Source organism: Buteo buteo, chromosome 4 (genome assembly GCF_964188355.1).
Source record: "Buteo buteo chromosome 4, bButBut1.hap1.1, whole genome shotgun sequence".
Taxonomy (NCBI): domain Eukaryota; kingdom Metazoa; phylum Chordata; class Aves; order Accipitriformes; family Accipitridae; genus Buteo; species Buteo buteo.
The window spans coordinates 70,162,760-70,181,167 of record NC_134174.1 but is presented as its reverse complement, the minus strand read 5'-3'; the positions used below and the strand labels follow the sequence as shown (position 1 = coordinate 70,181,167).

Sequence of the window (18,408 nt, the reverse complement as noted above, 5' to 3'; positions counted from 1 at the left end):
CAAACAAGCATAAATCAGGTTTTATATGAGACAACTATATCTGAAGATATAGGAAAAACAGAATTGGTGGAGTGTCATTTTTTTCATGTTGGTTGGTTGATTTGGGGAAAGCTTGAAGGTCTGGAAAAAGGGCTGGATTTCAAGTGTTTCAGAAAGTAGTTAAGAATCAAATTGCATACCCTTCATGTGGATTTTTTAATATCTAATACTTAAAAATTACCTTAAATTCTTTTTTCTTTGCAAAGTTTCCTCAGGTAAAAGTAGGAGTCAAATAAGCTACCTCTGTGCAAAAGCACAACATCATCATAAAAGTGTGGAGAAAGTTGATGAACATTTGGAACACTTAAGAAATGAAGGTGACAGGGAGAGGTAATAAGTATGGACAAGAAAAGTCTCTTTTATCTTGTGTAGAAATCTCTAATGGGGCAGTTTCTTAGTGCAGCTATTAAGTTACTGATGATACCTTGTAACGGGCTGAATACTTCAGTCAGACCTGTCAAAGCATTTAATCATGTGTTTAACTTTATGTCTGCAAAGTTCCATTATGTTCACACGCTATGTGTAATTTTATTCTTTTACTATTTCTAATCTACTCTCACATGCACACATAAACTCAGCTATTCTATTGATATGAACTAAACACACAGAAGAATGAGTGGATTAAGGCTGGAAGACTGAATAACTTGATGTACAATTTAAACTTTGCTGAAGTGTCTTTTTAGGTCCTTGCACCACATTGCATGCTATAACTTTTTTGATAAAGAAATGAAGTAGTCCATTCTGAGAGTCAGCAAGATTAGTCTGTAGGAAAACCACAGGTTTTGTTTTGACTATTTGTATGTCATTTTACCATTCTTTATTTAAAAGGAGGTGTTTCCTTTTTTTTGCTGCACTAAAAATTCCTGTGTTGAAATTAAAAATAAATTGTTTTCTAAAAAATTCTAAATCCAAACTTGTTTTCAAGACTTATTTTGAAACTCAGTATCAGTTTTGAAATATTTAGTTTGTTTCATTTTACAAAATAGATAATTAGGGGTGTCACACACATTTTGAAATTTTGGTATAGTTACATAGGAATTTTGTCCCACTCTTGATATGCTGAGGGGATTATTTTTTTTTTTAATTAATAAAATAATAGTGTTATCTTTGCTACTGGCAAGAAGTCTTCCATTTATTAATTTTTGTTAGATTTAAAATTTTATTTATGATGGCCATCGTTATTGACATTTTTTTTGTCAGTCCTGAAGTGTGGAAGATAATCCTGCTTATGAAGTAATTTTATGTATGCTTTTTCTTTGGTAGAATTATACTTTGGGCAGATTTGGCAAAAGTTGCACGTAAACAAGAAGTATGGGATGTCTGCCGTGCAGCATGCAGATTTTGTCTCTTGTATGATGATACTTTGTTTAGGAAGGTAACAAAATCTAAAAAAAGTAAGTGAACAAATTATTTTGAATGTTGTTAAGAGGAACTTTTTCCTCATTTATTAGAGTTACTTGAAGGAGTTAGCCAATATTATTATGTTCTTCCCTCCCATTCCCGAAGTTCCCTGAGACTCTCATCTGTCACTGCATGTTGGCATACATGGAATATTCTTTCTACCTCTGAATCTAGAAATCAGTCATTATGTTTTTCTGTTGAAACCATACTCTGCCTTCAGAAGTGTTTCACCAGTGCTGAAGAAAAGTACTTACATGAAATATATCTACCTGTCTAAGAAAATAAGTTAATTCCATAATGGTCATCTAGGTCCATATTATCCATCTCTGTCATACTTAATTACCTGAGGAAGCTGAAGAAAAATGGATTATCAGTCCCTTTGTATGATACTCACGCGATAACATTTTTTTACCCTTTATACCCTTATTAGTGGTTCCTCTGAGGTATCCAACATATTGTTTGTGCTTGTTCCTTGACGGTCTGCTGGAAACCTACTACACATGTTACAAGAGTTCTCAACTCAGGGAAAGAGCACTTACAAACCACTAGATACTTGCTGACTTTTACATATATCCGTTAAAATTTTTTTTTGCCTGGGAGTTGGTAAAACTCACCTTTAAGAATAGTTGAAATTCTAGTACACACCCTGTTGGCTGTTTTTTTTTTTTTCTCTAGCCAATTTTAATTAAACATATTCCACATTTTTTCTCTAGATTTGTTTCCAAGGTCCGCTTAAAATAGGGCATTAATTTACCTGTTTTCTTTCACAAGTTTTGCATCTCCACACTAGCCATGTTTCATCTTTCAAATCTTTTTCAAACTAAAGGGAAAAAGAAGTACTTGCCAGAAACTCAGGGCAACCATGCACCAAAAGCATCATTAATAGGAACTGGTATGTTCTTTTTTTCTTTCACATGTTTTGCATCTCCAAGGTAAAGGTGTCTTTCTCATACTCTGAATGTTTACAGGGCTTTACAATTCTTTCTGTGTCAGTCTAAACGCTTTTCCAGCGTAGGCAGGAGATCAAGACACTTTCCATCTCTGTTCAGAAACATTTCAAATGGTTCAATCAAAGTTTGTTACGAGGTTGCTGAAGTTAGTTGATGCTTTCAGAAGTAGAACTTCACTAGAAATCAAACAATAACTGTGACCTCGCTGAAGGTCTCCATTCTCAAGAACTGTAGAGTGGCCTCCTGGAAATCCATTCATACTTACCATTGAGTGCTGCATATTTCTGCAAATGCAAAGGAAAGAATGCTGCATTTGGTGGAGCAGTTGAGGTAATCTATTCTGGGCAGTTTCTAACTGTGGGAATACTACTTGTAGTTAAATGAAACGTGAATAAGCTTGTAGATACTCAAGACAGGAAGAGAAATTTATGATTGACTGGAGTTCTCTGAGAACTTTTGGCACTGTTCATTTTCATGTTCCAGTTAATTTTACTTTCCTACTACTAATTGTTAGATTTGTGGGTGAGGAAAATGAAAGATAGTCTTTATCATATTGAGGATAGGGCAACAATAATGATTGTACTGGGAATACCCTCTACAGAGGCTTGCTGGGTTGTCAGGCCTGAATAAAGGCAAATAATTCAAGGTGTTCTGGTGTTAGAGAAATAGAACATACCAGTTCCTATTAATGATGCTTTTGGTGCATGGTTGCTCTGAGTTTCTGTCAAGTACTTCTTTTTCCCTTTAGTTTGAAAAAGATTTGAAAGATGAAACATGGCTAGTGTGGAGAAAGTAAATACATGTGATTAGTCTAGGAACCAGGAGCAAACTAGTCAAATTATAAAACTGTGGGTTTTAAGAAAACAAAAACATTACTTTTTAACACAAATTAAAAGGTTATTTTTGACTATTGAAGTATGATTTAAAAAATTAGTCAAAGACTAATAAGTTAGATTTATCAGAGTATTGGACTTGATGGATCAAACAGAACCTCTGGTTCAGGAGATTGTTTGGACACAGATTCTGAAAAACTGTGAAGATAGGCCAGGAAAAAAACGTAGCTTTGTGTATCCTACTTTTTATGCCTTTCCTTAAACACTCACTGTTGGCCAACAACATAGAGGGAACCCACTGTGACAGCTTTTATGCCCTTACTTCGTGTTTATATTAAAATAATCTTGGTCCTTTCTCTTCATTATTAAACCAAAGAAAAATAATGCTGTTTTTCTTTTTATTGATGTGTATGTTGCCATAAAGTCAACCCCATCCATGATTTAAACACAGTGAGATTTTAGCCACAGCATAATGTCCAGCACTCCACTTCCATTGAAGCAATAAAATTGAACTGGAAGCTATGGGTTATATTCATACTAATGTAATTTCAATATCCATGTTATAACTGGAGCAAGTTATTTACTGCAAATATTGAAGTTTATGCACAAATGCAGTGGGTTTTGAGCGCAATAAATTGTACTGATGAAAAAAAATATTGAGTTGAAGTAATTTTAAACCTGTACTTGTTAACTCTTGCTTGTGGGTTTAAGAATGTGTAGGGATTTTAAACTTTAAAATGAAGGTGATTTTTTTTTCTGATTTGCATAGTAATAATAATGGGTTTATTTATTTATTTATTTTTAGCACAGAAGAAGAAAGCTAGTACAACTACGATAGATGATGATCAAGGTGACAGCTTACCAGGAGAATCATTACTACCTGCTAAATCCTTCTCTTTTGAAAGAGATTTACTCAGAATATTAGCAGAAATAAGATTCATTAACGCAGAGGTAAATAAATTGCACTCACTCAATAATTTGCCATTCAAATTTGTTTCATTTAGCTTTATTTTATGTATAATTTTACGTATAAATCTTAAAGCACTGGAATTCTGAGTTTAATTTTTGTCTATCTCCATAGGAACTAAAGGAAGGAGTAGTTTCATGAAGCATCTTTATCAAAATACTGGTTGAAAGTAACTATAGCAATAGTTTCACTGCAGGGATTCTGTTGTAAATGTTTGACATGTGACATTATATTTCTGGAGCCTTAAAGTTCCAGCATGATTAAAAAAAAATATATATAGATATAAAATATCTCAATGAAATTATTTAGTAAAATTAGTTGTAGACAATTGGAAGATTATGATGTATCATAGAATCATTTAGGTTGGAAAAGACCTTCAAGATCATCGAGTCCAACCATCATCCATGACCACTAAAATATTTTTTTAAGTATAAATATAATTATAAATATAATTATAATGATAAATAATATAAATATAAATAAAGCATTTTACATTGTATTTCATATAGTTGTACACGCATGTACAACATCTGAAAAAGCATTTTGTATTTCTTAATTTTTGAAGAGGTAACAACACTAATACTAAGTCACAGTCTATTTTCACAATGATAACCTGGGTAGAAAATTTATTTCTCTGTGTCTTTCCAGGCAACTGTTCATTTATTAAGATTGCAGGGAATTGAACTGAATGATCATGCTGTACCTCCAGAAGGTACAAGCCAGTATCATCCAGGAAATGGTTCATATCTTCCCGAAAGTGATCCAGAATGGAAAACATACAGGTACTTTTCTTTAATATATAACAAGACCTTGGAACTCCTAACAGATTTTTATTATCACACACAGATGATAATTTTTGCAAGTTTTCTTCTTAGTAAAATTCATTGTCACCAGATGCTTCATATTTGTAGGTAGTCATGGCAATGGGAAAAGAATATAAAAAATAATTTGAAATAATTTTTCTTTAGTTTGCTTTCATTGTGGAGTGTGCATTTTATTTTTCATTTAACATTTATTTCTCTGAAACCAGAAGCTATTATCCCAGCCTTCAAAACTATTAAATCTGTGTTATATTGACATTTAGACCATGAAATTCTATATTTAAAAATATATTTCCCCAAATAAAAAAACTCTTTGTCTTGCTTTAAAGCTTCTATAACTATAATGATATCTGAGTGCCCGAATACATGCAATGAATTACTTCAGTTTGCAAAACTATAGTGTTCCATCCAATCAACTGAAATGAATAAGGGAGAGTAGAACATAGCAAGTATCTTTTTTTTTCTGTTCTCACACAATTATTTCTTGCAAAGGAGGAGAGGGGGGAGAATCCTGAAGGTGATATTTAAAATCTCTTCTGTTCACATTCATATTAATACTAGCCTTATTGTGACAGTGGTCATGTCATGAAAGAGTAGAATGTCAGAGTTGTGTCCCTAAGTTTGTTCATTAAGTCTGAAGATTAAGTAAAGTTTCTCACACGGCTTGCAAATGTTCAGTAAAATGGGAAAAAGTATAAACTGATCAGAACCAAGGGACAAAGATGATGAAGATTCTGTTCCAAAATTTTCTACTAAGCTGTTTTTGAGTTTACCCAATTAGATTAAAAACCTCCTAGGAAAAAAGCACTTTGGTCTACTGTGTTCCCATGCCATTGTTGACATAGTAATATGCTGTGTCAGTTTGTGATTTTGGTTTTGTGACTTTACCATGGCCATTCTTTATGGTCATTGAAAAAAATATTTTTAATACTGCTTTTTCTAAGTAATGCTACATCTTGATAATTAAGAAGAAAAAAGAAATAAAGTTATTGAAAGAGTTATTGCATAGACTATGAAAAAGATGTTATTCTATTAAAAGTTATTTTAGCATTTCGGAACATTTGGAGATATCTTTGAGTGCAAGAACACATGCAGTTGTTAAGTGAAAAAGTCGCCTCCTTAACACTTGAATGGAATGCCTTACTTGTATCTGTATTCAAGTAGAGTCCTGTCATGGATATTTAATTAATGATTTCTAGCACAGATGTGTAGATTCACATCAGCATTTAAAAAACACATGTGGATGAAGCATGAACTATAGCCACTATTTTTTAAGCTAATAGCATTTGAGTGTCAGAGACTGTTCATTTTATGTTGATACTAATTCCTTTCCTGAGTCATCTTCTCATGCAAGTAAAATGTAAGTTAATGGATGAAGACTTAATAAATGCAACTGAAAAGTAATTACAAATTTTTTGTTGTTGTTAATTGAGTTGTACTACTGCATATTTAACCTCATGTTATAATTCCTTTTAGTGATGAAGTTTTGGAATAAAAGCTTCTTTATACTGATTTTATAGTTTATGGATAGACTACTTATCTCGATATGCTATGGAAAACTTCCAACGTGCAGCCAAAATAGGAGAAGAACTGAATGAAGCTTGGATCGTTCACAATGCTGTGGTGTATATCTTAAACTACAATAGACATCTTATCTCTTCAGGAAGACAGAGGGAAATTATTGAGTATCTGCAGACTCTTCTTGGAGCCATCAAGACTGTTGGGCACAATGGGTAAATTTAGATGTTTGGTTATGAACATGCTGGTTTTTTCTAAAACACAAAAAATATTTTTACAAACAATGTAAATCACTGTGTGCTGTGAAAGACTTATTGCTGGCTTTCACTAGTAGTAGAAGGACTTTGGTATACAGAGTAGTTCAGAAGTTAAATTTAATTTTGTGGTGTGAAAACGACTTTTTAATCCTTTCTATTTGTTCTTTGTTACTATTCACTAAAAACCATATTAACTTTAGACTAAGCAATATAATTTCTCTTCATTGTGGAATAGCAACATGTGCATGTGAAATAGCATTTTGTTAAGCTAGTCGGAAAGAATCAGGAACATTTTCTTAGCCTGTGAGTTTCCAGGACAGCTCAAAATGTCTTTGCTTGTTGTCAGTTGCTCTGAAATTGAATTATGTTGTAAATATAATTAATTCTAAATATTTCTAATTGGAGTAAGGTGGTTACTATTGGTTCTGAAATAGGAAAGAGAAAAAAAAATAATAAAGGGAATGTGCACATTCATAGACCATGAAAATGGGAACATAGATTCCACAGTGGTTTACAGAAATCCTGTTCTGTAGTAAATGCAATGGGAGAATGATTGACTATGATGGAGGAGATGCTCAAGTCAAAGTCTGACTGTGCAACAAAATCCTAGAAATTTTACTACATTATTGACAGTGACCTCAGCACTAGGCAAACTGTTAGGACCAGAAGCAAAGAAGGCTCTTTTAACAGTATTTGAGAACAAAGTGTGAAGTGCAGTTTGTGCAGAGACGAAGACTGGTAATACCTGCTTATTAATTCTGATATTTATATTAGTATGTTTCAGCAATAATCTCTTAATCATAATTCAGTTTGTGTCTTAAAAAAAAAAAAAAAAAAAAAAAAAGACGGTAATTCCAGCTCGGCAGTTGATTGGCATGAAGAGTAATACAGTGTAATAAATAAATGGTTTTATGTGGGGGGTTTGGCTTAGGTTAATTTTTTAGGAAATGGTTATTATTTTCATGCATAGCAGCCCACTAATAAAAAAATATATTTTAAATGTGTTTGACATAAATATTTTTAAATTTTTTTCCCCATGAGGAAATAGAAGCTTCAATTATAGAAAGAGCTGAAAAAATAGGATATAAACTATGAAAGTTGGTTGTGGTTTTTTGTATGTTTAACCATTTTAACTGCTTTTCCAATGGGAAAATTTTTTGTAACATCCATAATTTTGCTTTCTAAGAAAAATCTAGATTTTCAAGTAATGTTTATTACTTGAAAGTAATAAACTTTATTACTTCCTCTCATTTTGATCTGATGCAGTATGCACTTCCGATTTTTGTTTTCTTCTACAGAAGTACTGTGATTTTATTGATGTTATGTAATGCATTGGCTCGGGGCTTAATTCTTTGTTGGATTCCAAAGCCAAAACTTGCTGAGGAAAAAAAAAAAGATGCAGCGACAGACAGAAGCAGAAAAGCTGCAGCAAAGAAACATGAAAAAGCAAATGTCATCCAGCCTTTTTCAGTAGATCCCAGTGGACTTCCTGATATCAAAGCTGCCTTAGAGGTACAAAGCCCTCATTTTTTGTAGTCTTTTTTGGTCTGCTGTCATATATTACAATTCATATAAATTAAATTGTAGAAATTTTTGCAGAAAGTAAGCTACCATCTTTTACAGTTCCTGCCACCATAGGTCCTCTCCAAATACACACTGAAGTTCCTTACCAACTGGGGCTGAGGACTGTAACTTTTATTCGTGGTATGGGTTGACTTAATGGAGATGTCGTTAGGCTTAGAAATGCATGTGCAATAACTTTAAGATAACTAATGGATGGAATGTTCTATACAAAGAGCTTTCTACATTTCTCCTATGTTTCAGTCTTTTTTTTTCTTGGTGTTTAGATTTGTGAATTTGCCCTAAATGTGACAACTGGAACCATACCTAATGAAACAGTACCTGTTGCTGCACAACAACAGATCATTGCTACGTGGGTGAAAGCAAAACAGTTAAATCAGCAGCAGATCAGCTGTAAACTTGGGACTGAGGAGGAGGTATTGTTTCTCTGAAATCCTGCATAATGTTGAAACTTTTATTTGAAAAATTAAATTCATAAATTCATTTAATAATGACTGAAATTATCAATGTGTATTTTCTTCTGTATATTTGAATACAATGTGAAAATAATTTTTGGCTGTCGTTTCCATAAAACTTTATGGAATACAGCAAATTTTTCACATAGGGCATAGCAGTGAGTCTACATTTCTTAAGTCTACCTTCTGTTTTTAGCTGCCAAGAATACTTATGGTGATGTTTGTCATATAATGACTGCATAACAAAGTTAGATTTGAATTCATACATTTAAAATAATAAAATAGCTATATTAAAAATGTTAAGAAAAATCAGCTATATTTATATCAACATTTAATACAGTCTCTTTATATATAGAATATGGATCTAGTCAGTTGGAAAGTAATATTTTATTCCTATCTTTTTATTTTATTATGTCTATAAAACTGGAATCCCTCAGTGATATATGGAATTTACATTCATTGTATTGTTGCCATGTAATATTTTTAATGTTGAAACTGTAGTAGTTCAGAGTTCACAATGTTAATTAAAAACAAATAAATAAATACATAAAATCCCCCATAAGAAGGGCACAATAAAGAAAGGAAGACTTGCTTAATGCAAATTGAGGTTTTCAGACATAGTTATTATTACCTTGTCATATCAATTAATGTCCTTAATAATGTTTACTTGCAAAAAAAAAAATCTTTTAATGTTAAATTTTTATTTCTGCTTAGAATAATGATGACGCACAAAATCCTATGGCAAGAATTCTTGTTGGTCTAGAAATGTATTCATGTAATGGCTTGGGTCTCATGGATTTCACTGTTCCTAGCTTACCTCAGGTATTTAATTTTGTTTTATTAGCTTTGGAATTTTAAGAAATTGCATGGTATAAATGTGATATCAGCTTTGGATGGAGGCAAAATTAATTTTGAAACTTTTACTGTACCATTATTTCCTTTAAAACTTTCCAAGAGACTGAATAGTTATGACAGGCAGAAGATTTTTGTGACTGAATTTTTTTCATTTATCCAAAAACCAGATAGTATTAGAATGCCACTATTAGAATTATGCCCATGTTGCTCTAACAGATTATGTCCATAAGCATCAGATGAGCATAATGGGTTCATATGAATTCTGTACAGAACCATACTTCTGACCTTTCATTTTTTGTGGAGAAAACTTTATAGAATCATAAAATCATTTAGGTTGGAAAAGACCCTTAAGATTGAGTACAACCGTTAACCTAACACTGCCAAATCTACCACTAAACCATGTCCCTAAGCACCACATATACACATCTTTTAAATACCTCCAGGGATGGTGACTCAACCGCTTCCCTGGGCAGCCTGTTCCAATGCTTCACAACACTTTTGGTGAAGAAATTTTTCCTAATATCCAATCTCAGCCTCCCCTGGTGCAACTTGAGGCCGTTTCCTCTCGTCCTATCACTTGTTACCTGGGAGACACCGACCCCCACCTCATTACAACCTCTTTTCAGGTAGTTGTGGAGAGGTGTATTTTAGAGTTTGTATTGGAAGTATTCAGAATTTCAACAGAAAACTTCATGTTACAATGAATTTACTTTTGGCAGTTGAAGGCGGAACACAACTACAATTTGTTACTATTTAAAGAATTGGGTGTCTTTTGATAAGTCTTATACCAGGCATAATTTTCTTAAAGTACTTGCCTTTGATCAGTCTTCCATGATTACTCAAGCTGAATGATGCCACAGTTTTCCTCTGGTCCTGTTGGTTACCAGGCTATTCAAGAGGAATAAAGGTGGCATAGAAAGGTTTATACCTTGTATTTACAAAACAGTGAGTTGTAGTCTTACCTGTTTGATTACCACATTTATAATTACCTCCTGTAAAGAGCTTTCTTAAAGGAATAAGATGTGTTTCCTCATTTAGCTAGGAATCTGGTGACATTGTCTAACACTTTTCTAGAAGTCCTTCTTTCTAAAGACTAGGATCTGGGTCCTTATAAATATATATGTATCTAATTCTAGTTGGTCTACAGATTTATGCCAAATATTATGAGTTAGCTTTAGCTATTACTTCAGTAGCTTAGTTTTGGAGAGCAATATTGTAGTATCCTCATTTTGACCAATTCATAAACAGTTCCAATTATCTTAAAAAGATGGAACTTTCTGACTTACGCATGCAAAAGCAAGGAAGATGTTTAGATCCTCTAATGAAACTATATATGAAACACTTGTTGTAAAACCAGTTCTATCTCCCATTCTTACTTTTGGCTTAACTAAAATGGGCTCTGAATGTCGGAAGTCCTGTTCCACTGATTTTCAGAAGAGGACTGAGAACATATAATAAATCCTGGCAGATACTGCTGGTCAAAAGGCGTGCACACTTACAGCTGGATTTGCAAACACTATTATAATACAATGGTGAACAATGCTTCTCTATTGTATATTTTGATTGTTCTTGTAACTTGTTGTCTTTCTGGATTGTTTTATCCCATACTTGTTCCATGTCCAGGTGGGTTGTATGCAAGGCACAGCTGTAAGCTTTGAAGTGCTATGGAAAAGACCATGATAAAACCCTGAGATTTAAACTCTCTTCTTTTTTCTTTTCTCCCCACCCCCCAGTTAGTGAAATTGGCTTTAGAATGCAGTTGGTCAGATTCCTTAGTGGAATTGCAGACGCTGACACGACTAACATATTTTGCATATGTATCACATGACTATGAAATAGTGATGACTTGTTCTAAAAGGATCTTGCAATCAGATGAGAATTTTTTCCACAATAGAGATACTAAAAAATATGAAATGTAAGTACATGGAATTTTGTGTGATATTGTGGTATACTTGAACTAAGTTTTGAAGAAAGATTATATAGGGTAAATGCATCTGATCACAAAATCAAAAGTGAAAGAATCTTTTTTTTACAAAGAAACTGTACACTTAGAGGTGAAAAGTGAAATAGTGAAATTTTTCTACTTCTGCTGACTCTGTCATTATCAGTTACTTAAGTACTGCAGATGATGTTTTAACTCTTCAGCACACCCTGAGTAAAAGGCAGTGTGAGATCCAGATTGTGGCTCTGGACCCAGTTCAGGAAGATAAGTGAATTTTGTTATTCAAGTGAGTCAACAGGTCATATATACATGTGTTTGATGTCTTCCTGGGGGGCATTGCTTTTCTGAAGTTGTCTGGCAATCGTGGTCTTTTCTCACTTTTATAATTTCCAAGCAGAAAGTAGCTTGTTCTAGTTCTTTCACTGATGCAAATTGCTTCCAACGCTGAACGGGCTCTAATACACAAAGGGTCTACAAAGATCATGGAACAAGATGGAACTGTGAGTGATAAAAGGTGATAGCGGCTACTATATTCCAAGCTTTGGTGTCAGGTAGTCTTTATGGTCTTTATTACCACCTATGCATATGGGTGCGATAGGAATGTAATTAATTTCCTTAAAAGCCCAGTGTGTTTCTTAACGATAATTTAAAACTTTGGTCTCAAAGAAAAAAAAAAGGGTTTTGTATATCAACAGATCTGTTGGTAGAGTCCTTTATTATAAAAAGGTGATATCCTTCAATCCTTCTATTTTTTCATACAATTTCCTCTAAAAACAGAATGTAATCTTATCAAAATTGAAAGGAATCAACTCCATTTAGTAACAATTTGTTGGAATGTAGGAAGTTTGAAATGAAAATGTGAAAAACTGAGAATATAATTTATTGTTAATTTTTCTCTCTAAAAAATAATTTATCTTTAAAAAAAATATCCTGCTCTCTGAAATTCATGTTGTTTGCTACATGGGGAAAAACATGTAGACCAAATAAGATGCCTTAGTATGAAATACATAGTTTCAGACCATTGCAGAAATTGAGAAGACACTTGCTGCATATCTAGCAATCTGCAAAGTAGTGAATGATAAAATGTTTGATTCTTTGACAAAGAAATGAAGTAATGGATTGTCAATGCTGTGTCCAGAGAAATGGAAGATACACTTAGTCTTCCCATGGTAAAGCACAACTTCAGGATAAAGAAGGGTTACATTTTTAACTCTTTCTTGTTTTTGTTGTTAACTTGTACTGTAGAACACTGCTGTCCTCTTGTGGACACAAATCATAACTGCATGATAGTTCTCACCACAGCATAGGAACGAGGCCAACTAGAATGTCTACATTTCTGTATGTGGTTGCACATTGTAACTAAAACCTTTAAAAAAATCTTGCAAATTGTATTATTACTTTTCTCACAAAATCACTATTAACCAAAGGTATCAAATTTATTTACTTATTTATCTTGAACTGATTAACTGCTGGGACTGAATTCTACATTCTTTTCTTTTAAATGTAGTGGAATATGATCCAAATCAATTTCTCCAGAGCCCTGTGCATACTTTACCAGACATAAGTAAGACCAATTCCAAAAGAAAGTATCAAAAACTGTATAATTGTCCCTATTTCTGTTTTTAATTGCTTGCTGTGTAAGTTTGACTTTGCACTAATGTTTTGTTTGATATACAACAGTGAATAATGGGGAGAAAAAACCAAATCTATTTTCTCCCCTTGCTAAATGTAGATAATACTTTTTAAATCTGATTTCACAGTTATTTTCATTAGAGCTATGAAGAAGATATTTTATTTCTGATATTTTTTCACAAGATGTTCAGTTTTTCAAATATTTTCTGATTTTAAAAGAAAAGTCAGTAGAAGCATTTGTAACTTTCAAGGCTAGGGACATCTATTTAGTAACAACTTGAAAACATCATTAATAGGAACTGGTATGTTCTTAGACTCTAAGACTAACACTTCTTGAATTATTTGCCTTTATTCAGGCCTGGTAACAGACTGAGACAAGAAATGTTAAGCACTACTGCCTGTATACAAGGAAAGAGTATAATGGAATATTTGTCTGGAAGAAAACATTTGCGTGTAGCAGCATCACAAGCCTTTGTTCAGAGTGCCAGGTATGTTTTATTTTGAGAGAAGACTAATATAAAACAGATGTAAAATTTGATTTATAGATTCAGGGATCAACGTATTCTCTCCCAAGACTGATAAAAATCAAAATAGTTGTAAGTTGAAATGCTTAACAAGGGATTTGACAGATTTTTTACACTTTAGTAAATTTATCAAGTACCTTCCACATAGCTGTCATAGGTTCATAGGAAAATCTGGTTGGAAGGGACCTCAGAAGGGCTCTAGTCCAAACTTCTGCTCAAAGCAGGGCCAGCCCAGGTCTTTATCCAGTCTTGTCTTGAAAACCTCCAGGAACAGAGACTGCACAACCTCTGTGAGTAACCTGCTCCACTGCTTGACTGTACTCATGGGGGATAAGGTGCTGCTTATATCCACTCTGAACCTTTCTTATATCAAGACCTGTTCTTGCTTGTCCTGCCATCCTCTATGAAGAGCCTGGCTGCTGCTTCTCAACAACTTTTTTAGGTTATTAAGAAACTTCTCCTTGTTAGATGCCCCAAAGCCAACTCTTCCCCACGCTGAACTAGCCCTATATTCTCAGCCTCTCTTCTCAAGGCAAGTGCTCCAGTCCCTCGATCATCTTGGTGGCCCTCCACTGAGCTTGTTGCAGTTTGTCCATGTCTGGTTTGTGTTGGGTGGCCTAGAACTGGATGCAGTAGTCTAGATGTAGTCTAAAGAGTGCTGACTAGAGGGTGATAATCAGTTCCCTCAATCTGTTGTCTGTTCCTGTTAATACAGGCCAGGATGCTGTTGGCTGTTGTTGCCAGAGCACACTGCTGGCTTGTTTTCAGCTTGCTGTCCACCAAGACCCTCACGTCCTTTTCAGCAGAGCTACTCCTCAGCCAGTCAGTCCTCAGCCTCTACTGTTGCAGACCATCATATTAACATTGTGGACTGTATGTCATGAACCCAAAGTGGAAAGATTGCTTTAAATAATGAATAGGCAGGAGAATGTGTTACATGGATGATGCGTGACTTTGGTATGAATTCTTTGCTATTTGGAAGAAATAAATTAATGAGCAAAAGTAGGCTATTAGAACTCTTAGAAGATGAACATGTGATGGCTGATGTGAGGCTGTTAACATTGTAATACTTTATTCCTTCCATTGATCATTAAAAAAAGAGTGATGAATGAAGTTAGACTAACCAGCATAACAGAACTCTAAGGTGATGTCATGTTGTGGATGAATCTGTATTTTTTAAAATTTGCATGTTATGACAAGCACTTTTTCAGGAAGGACTGAGCATACGTATATAGCTCAACACATTCCAAACAGGAGACAAAAAGTGGTGAGCGAAAACTAGGCCTTAGTAAGTCCAGTGTTAAGATATAAGGTGTGTGAGCATATGGACTCTAAAAGTCATGAGACTATGGGAGAAAATGATAAAGATTGCCAGATTCAGAAACTACTTTTTTGAAAATAGTAAAATGATTCAATGGTTGATTGTTTAATACCAATCTGTAATTTTTAGCTAAATTCTAAAGCTTTTGCTCACTCATATGAGTCATGTGTTATATCACAATCTGGAGAATTATTGAATTTTAGTAATTCAAAGTAACATTTGCATGGAACATGCTCAAAACAATTTGAATGCAGCTAGAGGCATTTGGGGTGTATTCTTGTGTTACAGTGGTACTGTACTGTGCAAAATCCATAGCATTTTAATAATTGTTTTATTCTAGTTTTTAATGTTTTTAGAATGAGAAATTAACATAATAGGGAGCCAAAAAAGTAGATTATTCCAATGAGAGCATCTTGAGTAGATATCTGCTATCTTTTTAATGAAGGCTCTTGAGCTAAGATGACACAGAAATACAGTAAAATTGTCAGTATGGTACTTGTTTATTGCTACTTCTGCTGAATGTGTGAACGTGTTTTGAATATAAAAATGGAAAATACCTTTTGTATGAAGTTCATATGCTGACCCCTCATTGCTGAAATTATATATGGTGGTGCCTAGATCAGGTAAACCTGGATGTTTGTAGAAGTAAAATCCTTTATTTTGGCTAGAGTGTGATTGTTTTCCTTCATTAAGCTGTACTTCACTTTCTTCAGGTACGCAGGTAAAGCCGGAAATTATTCCCTTGTAATGTTTGCAGCTAGACACTTTTGGAATACATGTTTACCTTTGCTACGTTCTCCACATGACAGAGAGCATTTTAAAGAACCTACTGAAACAATTCTTAAGAGTATAATTAAAGCAGAATCTAAAAATAAACAGGTAAGAATATCTAATAGGTATTTTTAATTGCGCTGGTATTTAGTGATGATAAAGAAAAATTTTGGTTTGCTCTGAAGCTTTGGGTGCATACTTCAAGATACCTTTCCTAAGAGGGGAAAGTGACTTATTTGTCATAAACACATATATGGTTTCTTACCTGCATTCATATAGCATGCATACACACGTACAGGGAATCACATACTCTTTTCTTCCATTTGCTTGTCTTTCTGGTTTTAGACAACTGTCAAACTTGCAACAGTTTTCTTCAAAATAATTTGCTGTCTAAAGTGCTGTAGTATTTCACTTCGTGAAGCTTACAAAAGGGAATGTTTAGAAAATACTCAACAGAAAATCCAGAAAAAAATCAATCACTTCTATAAAGGATGATAATAGATCTTAAAACAAAAACTCAGGGGAAAAAAAAAAAAATTAAATTAAGGTTCCCCACACCTGCAGATTCAAATTTCTCTTCTAACTGCAAAAAGGAATTTTTACTTTGCATATCTTCAGTTTTTTAACAGACTTATAATTCAAACTCTGCTGGGAGTCAGTGATAAAATTAAATACTTGTTGATTATGAACAGCATGTGTAAACTGAAGAAGTCATCCCTTTGAAACAATATGTAGGTGATGTGTATCATATAACGCATCTCGCCATATGACATTTCTTCTGCACACTGAAACATCCCTACTCATTTACAACTTTTCTTACTTCAAAATTCCCTGGAGCCGATCCATTTCTCTTTCTAGATTTTATTTACATGTCATTGAAGCTGATGTGAGTTTTCCTGTACTTTTCCATGGGCACAATTTCAGTTAGAGCTTGAAGGCTTTATTAATAACTCTTGCATTCAAGCTCAGTGGTACCAATGTGAGTCTGCATCTCAGATCACTAAGCATTGTAGAACAAGAATAGAAAACTTAATTTTGATTTCTCCTCAAGCCATGTATAAATCCCAAATAATCAGAGGTGGTGACTAGTCTACTTGATTCTGGGTGCGTAGGAGACAGAACTGATGAGTACACTGTGTACTTGGAAGCACAGTGAAGGTTGTGAACTTAATGGAACTTCAACAGTGTTTGGATATATAACAGTAATTGCCCATAGGCACAGTTCTAAAGGTCTAGTTATTTGCAGAGATTATGTATTAGAACCAATAAAAAGGAATATTTCATTATGTATATACAGTTAACTCACTACCAGAGCATATTTTCAGAGTGAACCCCTAATAAGTTATATTAAAAAGCAAGACATTAATGTAGATAATGAAAGTATAGAGTTATACATAGCACAGACTTTTTATGTCTGATAATGTTAGTAATTCTTGTTAGGCTATACAGTAACTTCTGATATTAGTTAGAAAAAAAAATTCCTATAAACAGAGCATTCTGTATTTGATTATTTCCAGAGTTACTGAAATTTCTTTTGTATACTGTAGTAACCATTGTAAGAGGCAGGAACTGGTCTCCAGTGATTCTTGATCAGGCTAACTCTAGGCAATTTTTAAATGCAATCACATCTGGAGAAGCATATACCAGAAGGTAACTTTTAGTTTAGTTCAGCAAGACAATGGTTCATTTACTTGAGATATATACCAGCCTGAAAACTGAAAATTGGTTAAAAAAACCCCAACAAACAAGCCCAAAGTAAAAGCAAGTACTACTTACTAAAGCTTTACCACTGCTATTACTAGCTTTCTTAAAACAAGATTACGGATTGTTTTTTCTCTGTTTGCTGTGGTCAGCACTGAAGCTGTCCTTTACCCTCACATTACGTCCATAGAATCATAAAATCATAGAATGATTTGGGTTGGAAGGGACCTTTAGAGGTATCTAGTCCAACCCCCCCCTGCCATGGGCAGGGACACCTTCCACTAGGCCAGGTTGCTCAAAGCCTCATCCAGCCTGACTTTGAACACTTCCAGGGAGGGGGCATCCACAAACTCTCTGGGCAATCTGTTCCAGTCTTTTACCACCCTCATGGTAAAAAATCCCCTCCTTATGTCCAATCTAAACCTAGCCTTTTTCAGTTTAAAACCATTGCCCCTTGTCCTGTCACTACAGGCCTTGGTGAAAAGTCTCTCTGTTTTTCTTGTAAGACCCCCTTCTACGTCGAAAGGCCACCATAAGGTCTCCCCAGAGCCTTCTCTTCTCCAGGCTGAACAACCCCAACTCTCTCAGCCTTTCTTCACAGGAGAGGTGCTCCATCCCTCGGACAATTTTTGTGGCCCTCCTCTGGACCTGCTCTAGCAGGTCCATGTCTTTCTTGTACTGGGGATCCCAGAGCTGGATGCAGTACTCCAGCTGGGGTCTCACCAGAGCATAGTAGAGAATCCCCTCCCTTGACCTGCTGGTCACACTTCTTTTGATGCAGCCCAGGATATGATTGGCTTTCTGGGCTGCACGCACACATTGCCAGCTCATGTTGGTTTT

The 18,408-nt window shown here is 34.3% G+C and overlaps 1 protein-coding gene across 13 annotated transcripts in view; it reads left to right on the top strand.

Annotated features, from left to right (window-relative positions):
- Positions 1–18,408, top strand: part of CFAP46 (cilia and flagella associated protein 46) — a 99,073-nt gene that overhangs the window by 32,904 nt on the left and 47,761 nt on the right. For 12 of the 13 annotated variants that reach the window (XR_012650197.1, XM_075026666.1, XM_075026671.1 and 9 more), the window contains 11 exons: positions 246–369; positions 1,303–1,433; positions 4,029–4,174; positions 4,839–4,972; positions 6,532–6,744; positions 8,085–8,298; positions 8,634–8,783; positions 9,537–9,644; positions 11,411–11,592; positions 13,608–13,739; positions 15,810–15,975. Coding sequence is in view for 12 of the 13 variants with exons in the window: in XM_075026666.1 (XP_074882767.1) it covers positions 246–369; positions 1,303–1,433; positions 4,029–4,174; positions 4,839–4,972; positions 6,532–6,744; positions 8,085–8,298; positions 8,634–8,783; positions 9,537–9,644; positions 11,411–11,592; positions 13,608–13,739; positions 15,810–15,975 (1,700 nt within the window). In the remaining variant the exon portion in view is untranslated. The remainder of the gene's footprint in view (positions 1–245; positions 370–1,302; positions 1,434–4,028; positions 4,175–4,838; positions 4,973–6,531; positions 6,745–8,084; positions 8,299–8,633; positions 8,784–9,536; positions 9,645–11,410; positions 11,593–13,607; positions 13,740–15,809; positions 15,976–18,408) is intronic. The other variant, XM_075026672.1, reaches the window with a different exon arrangement.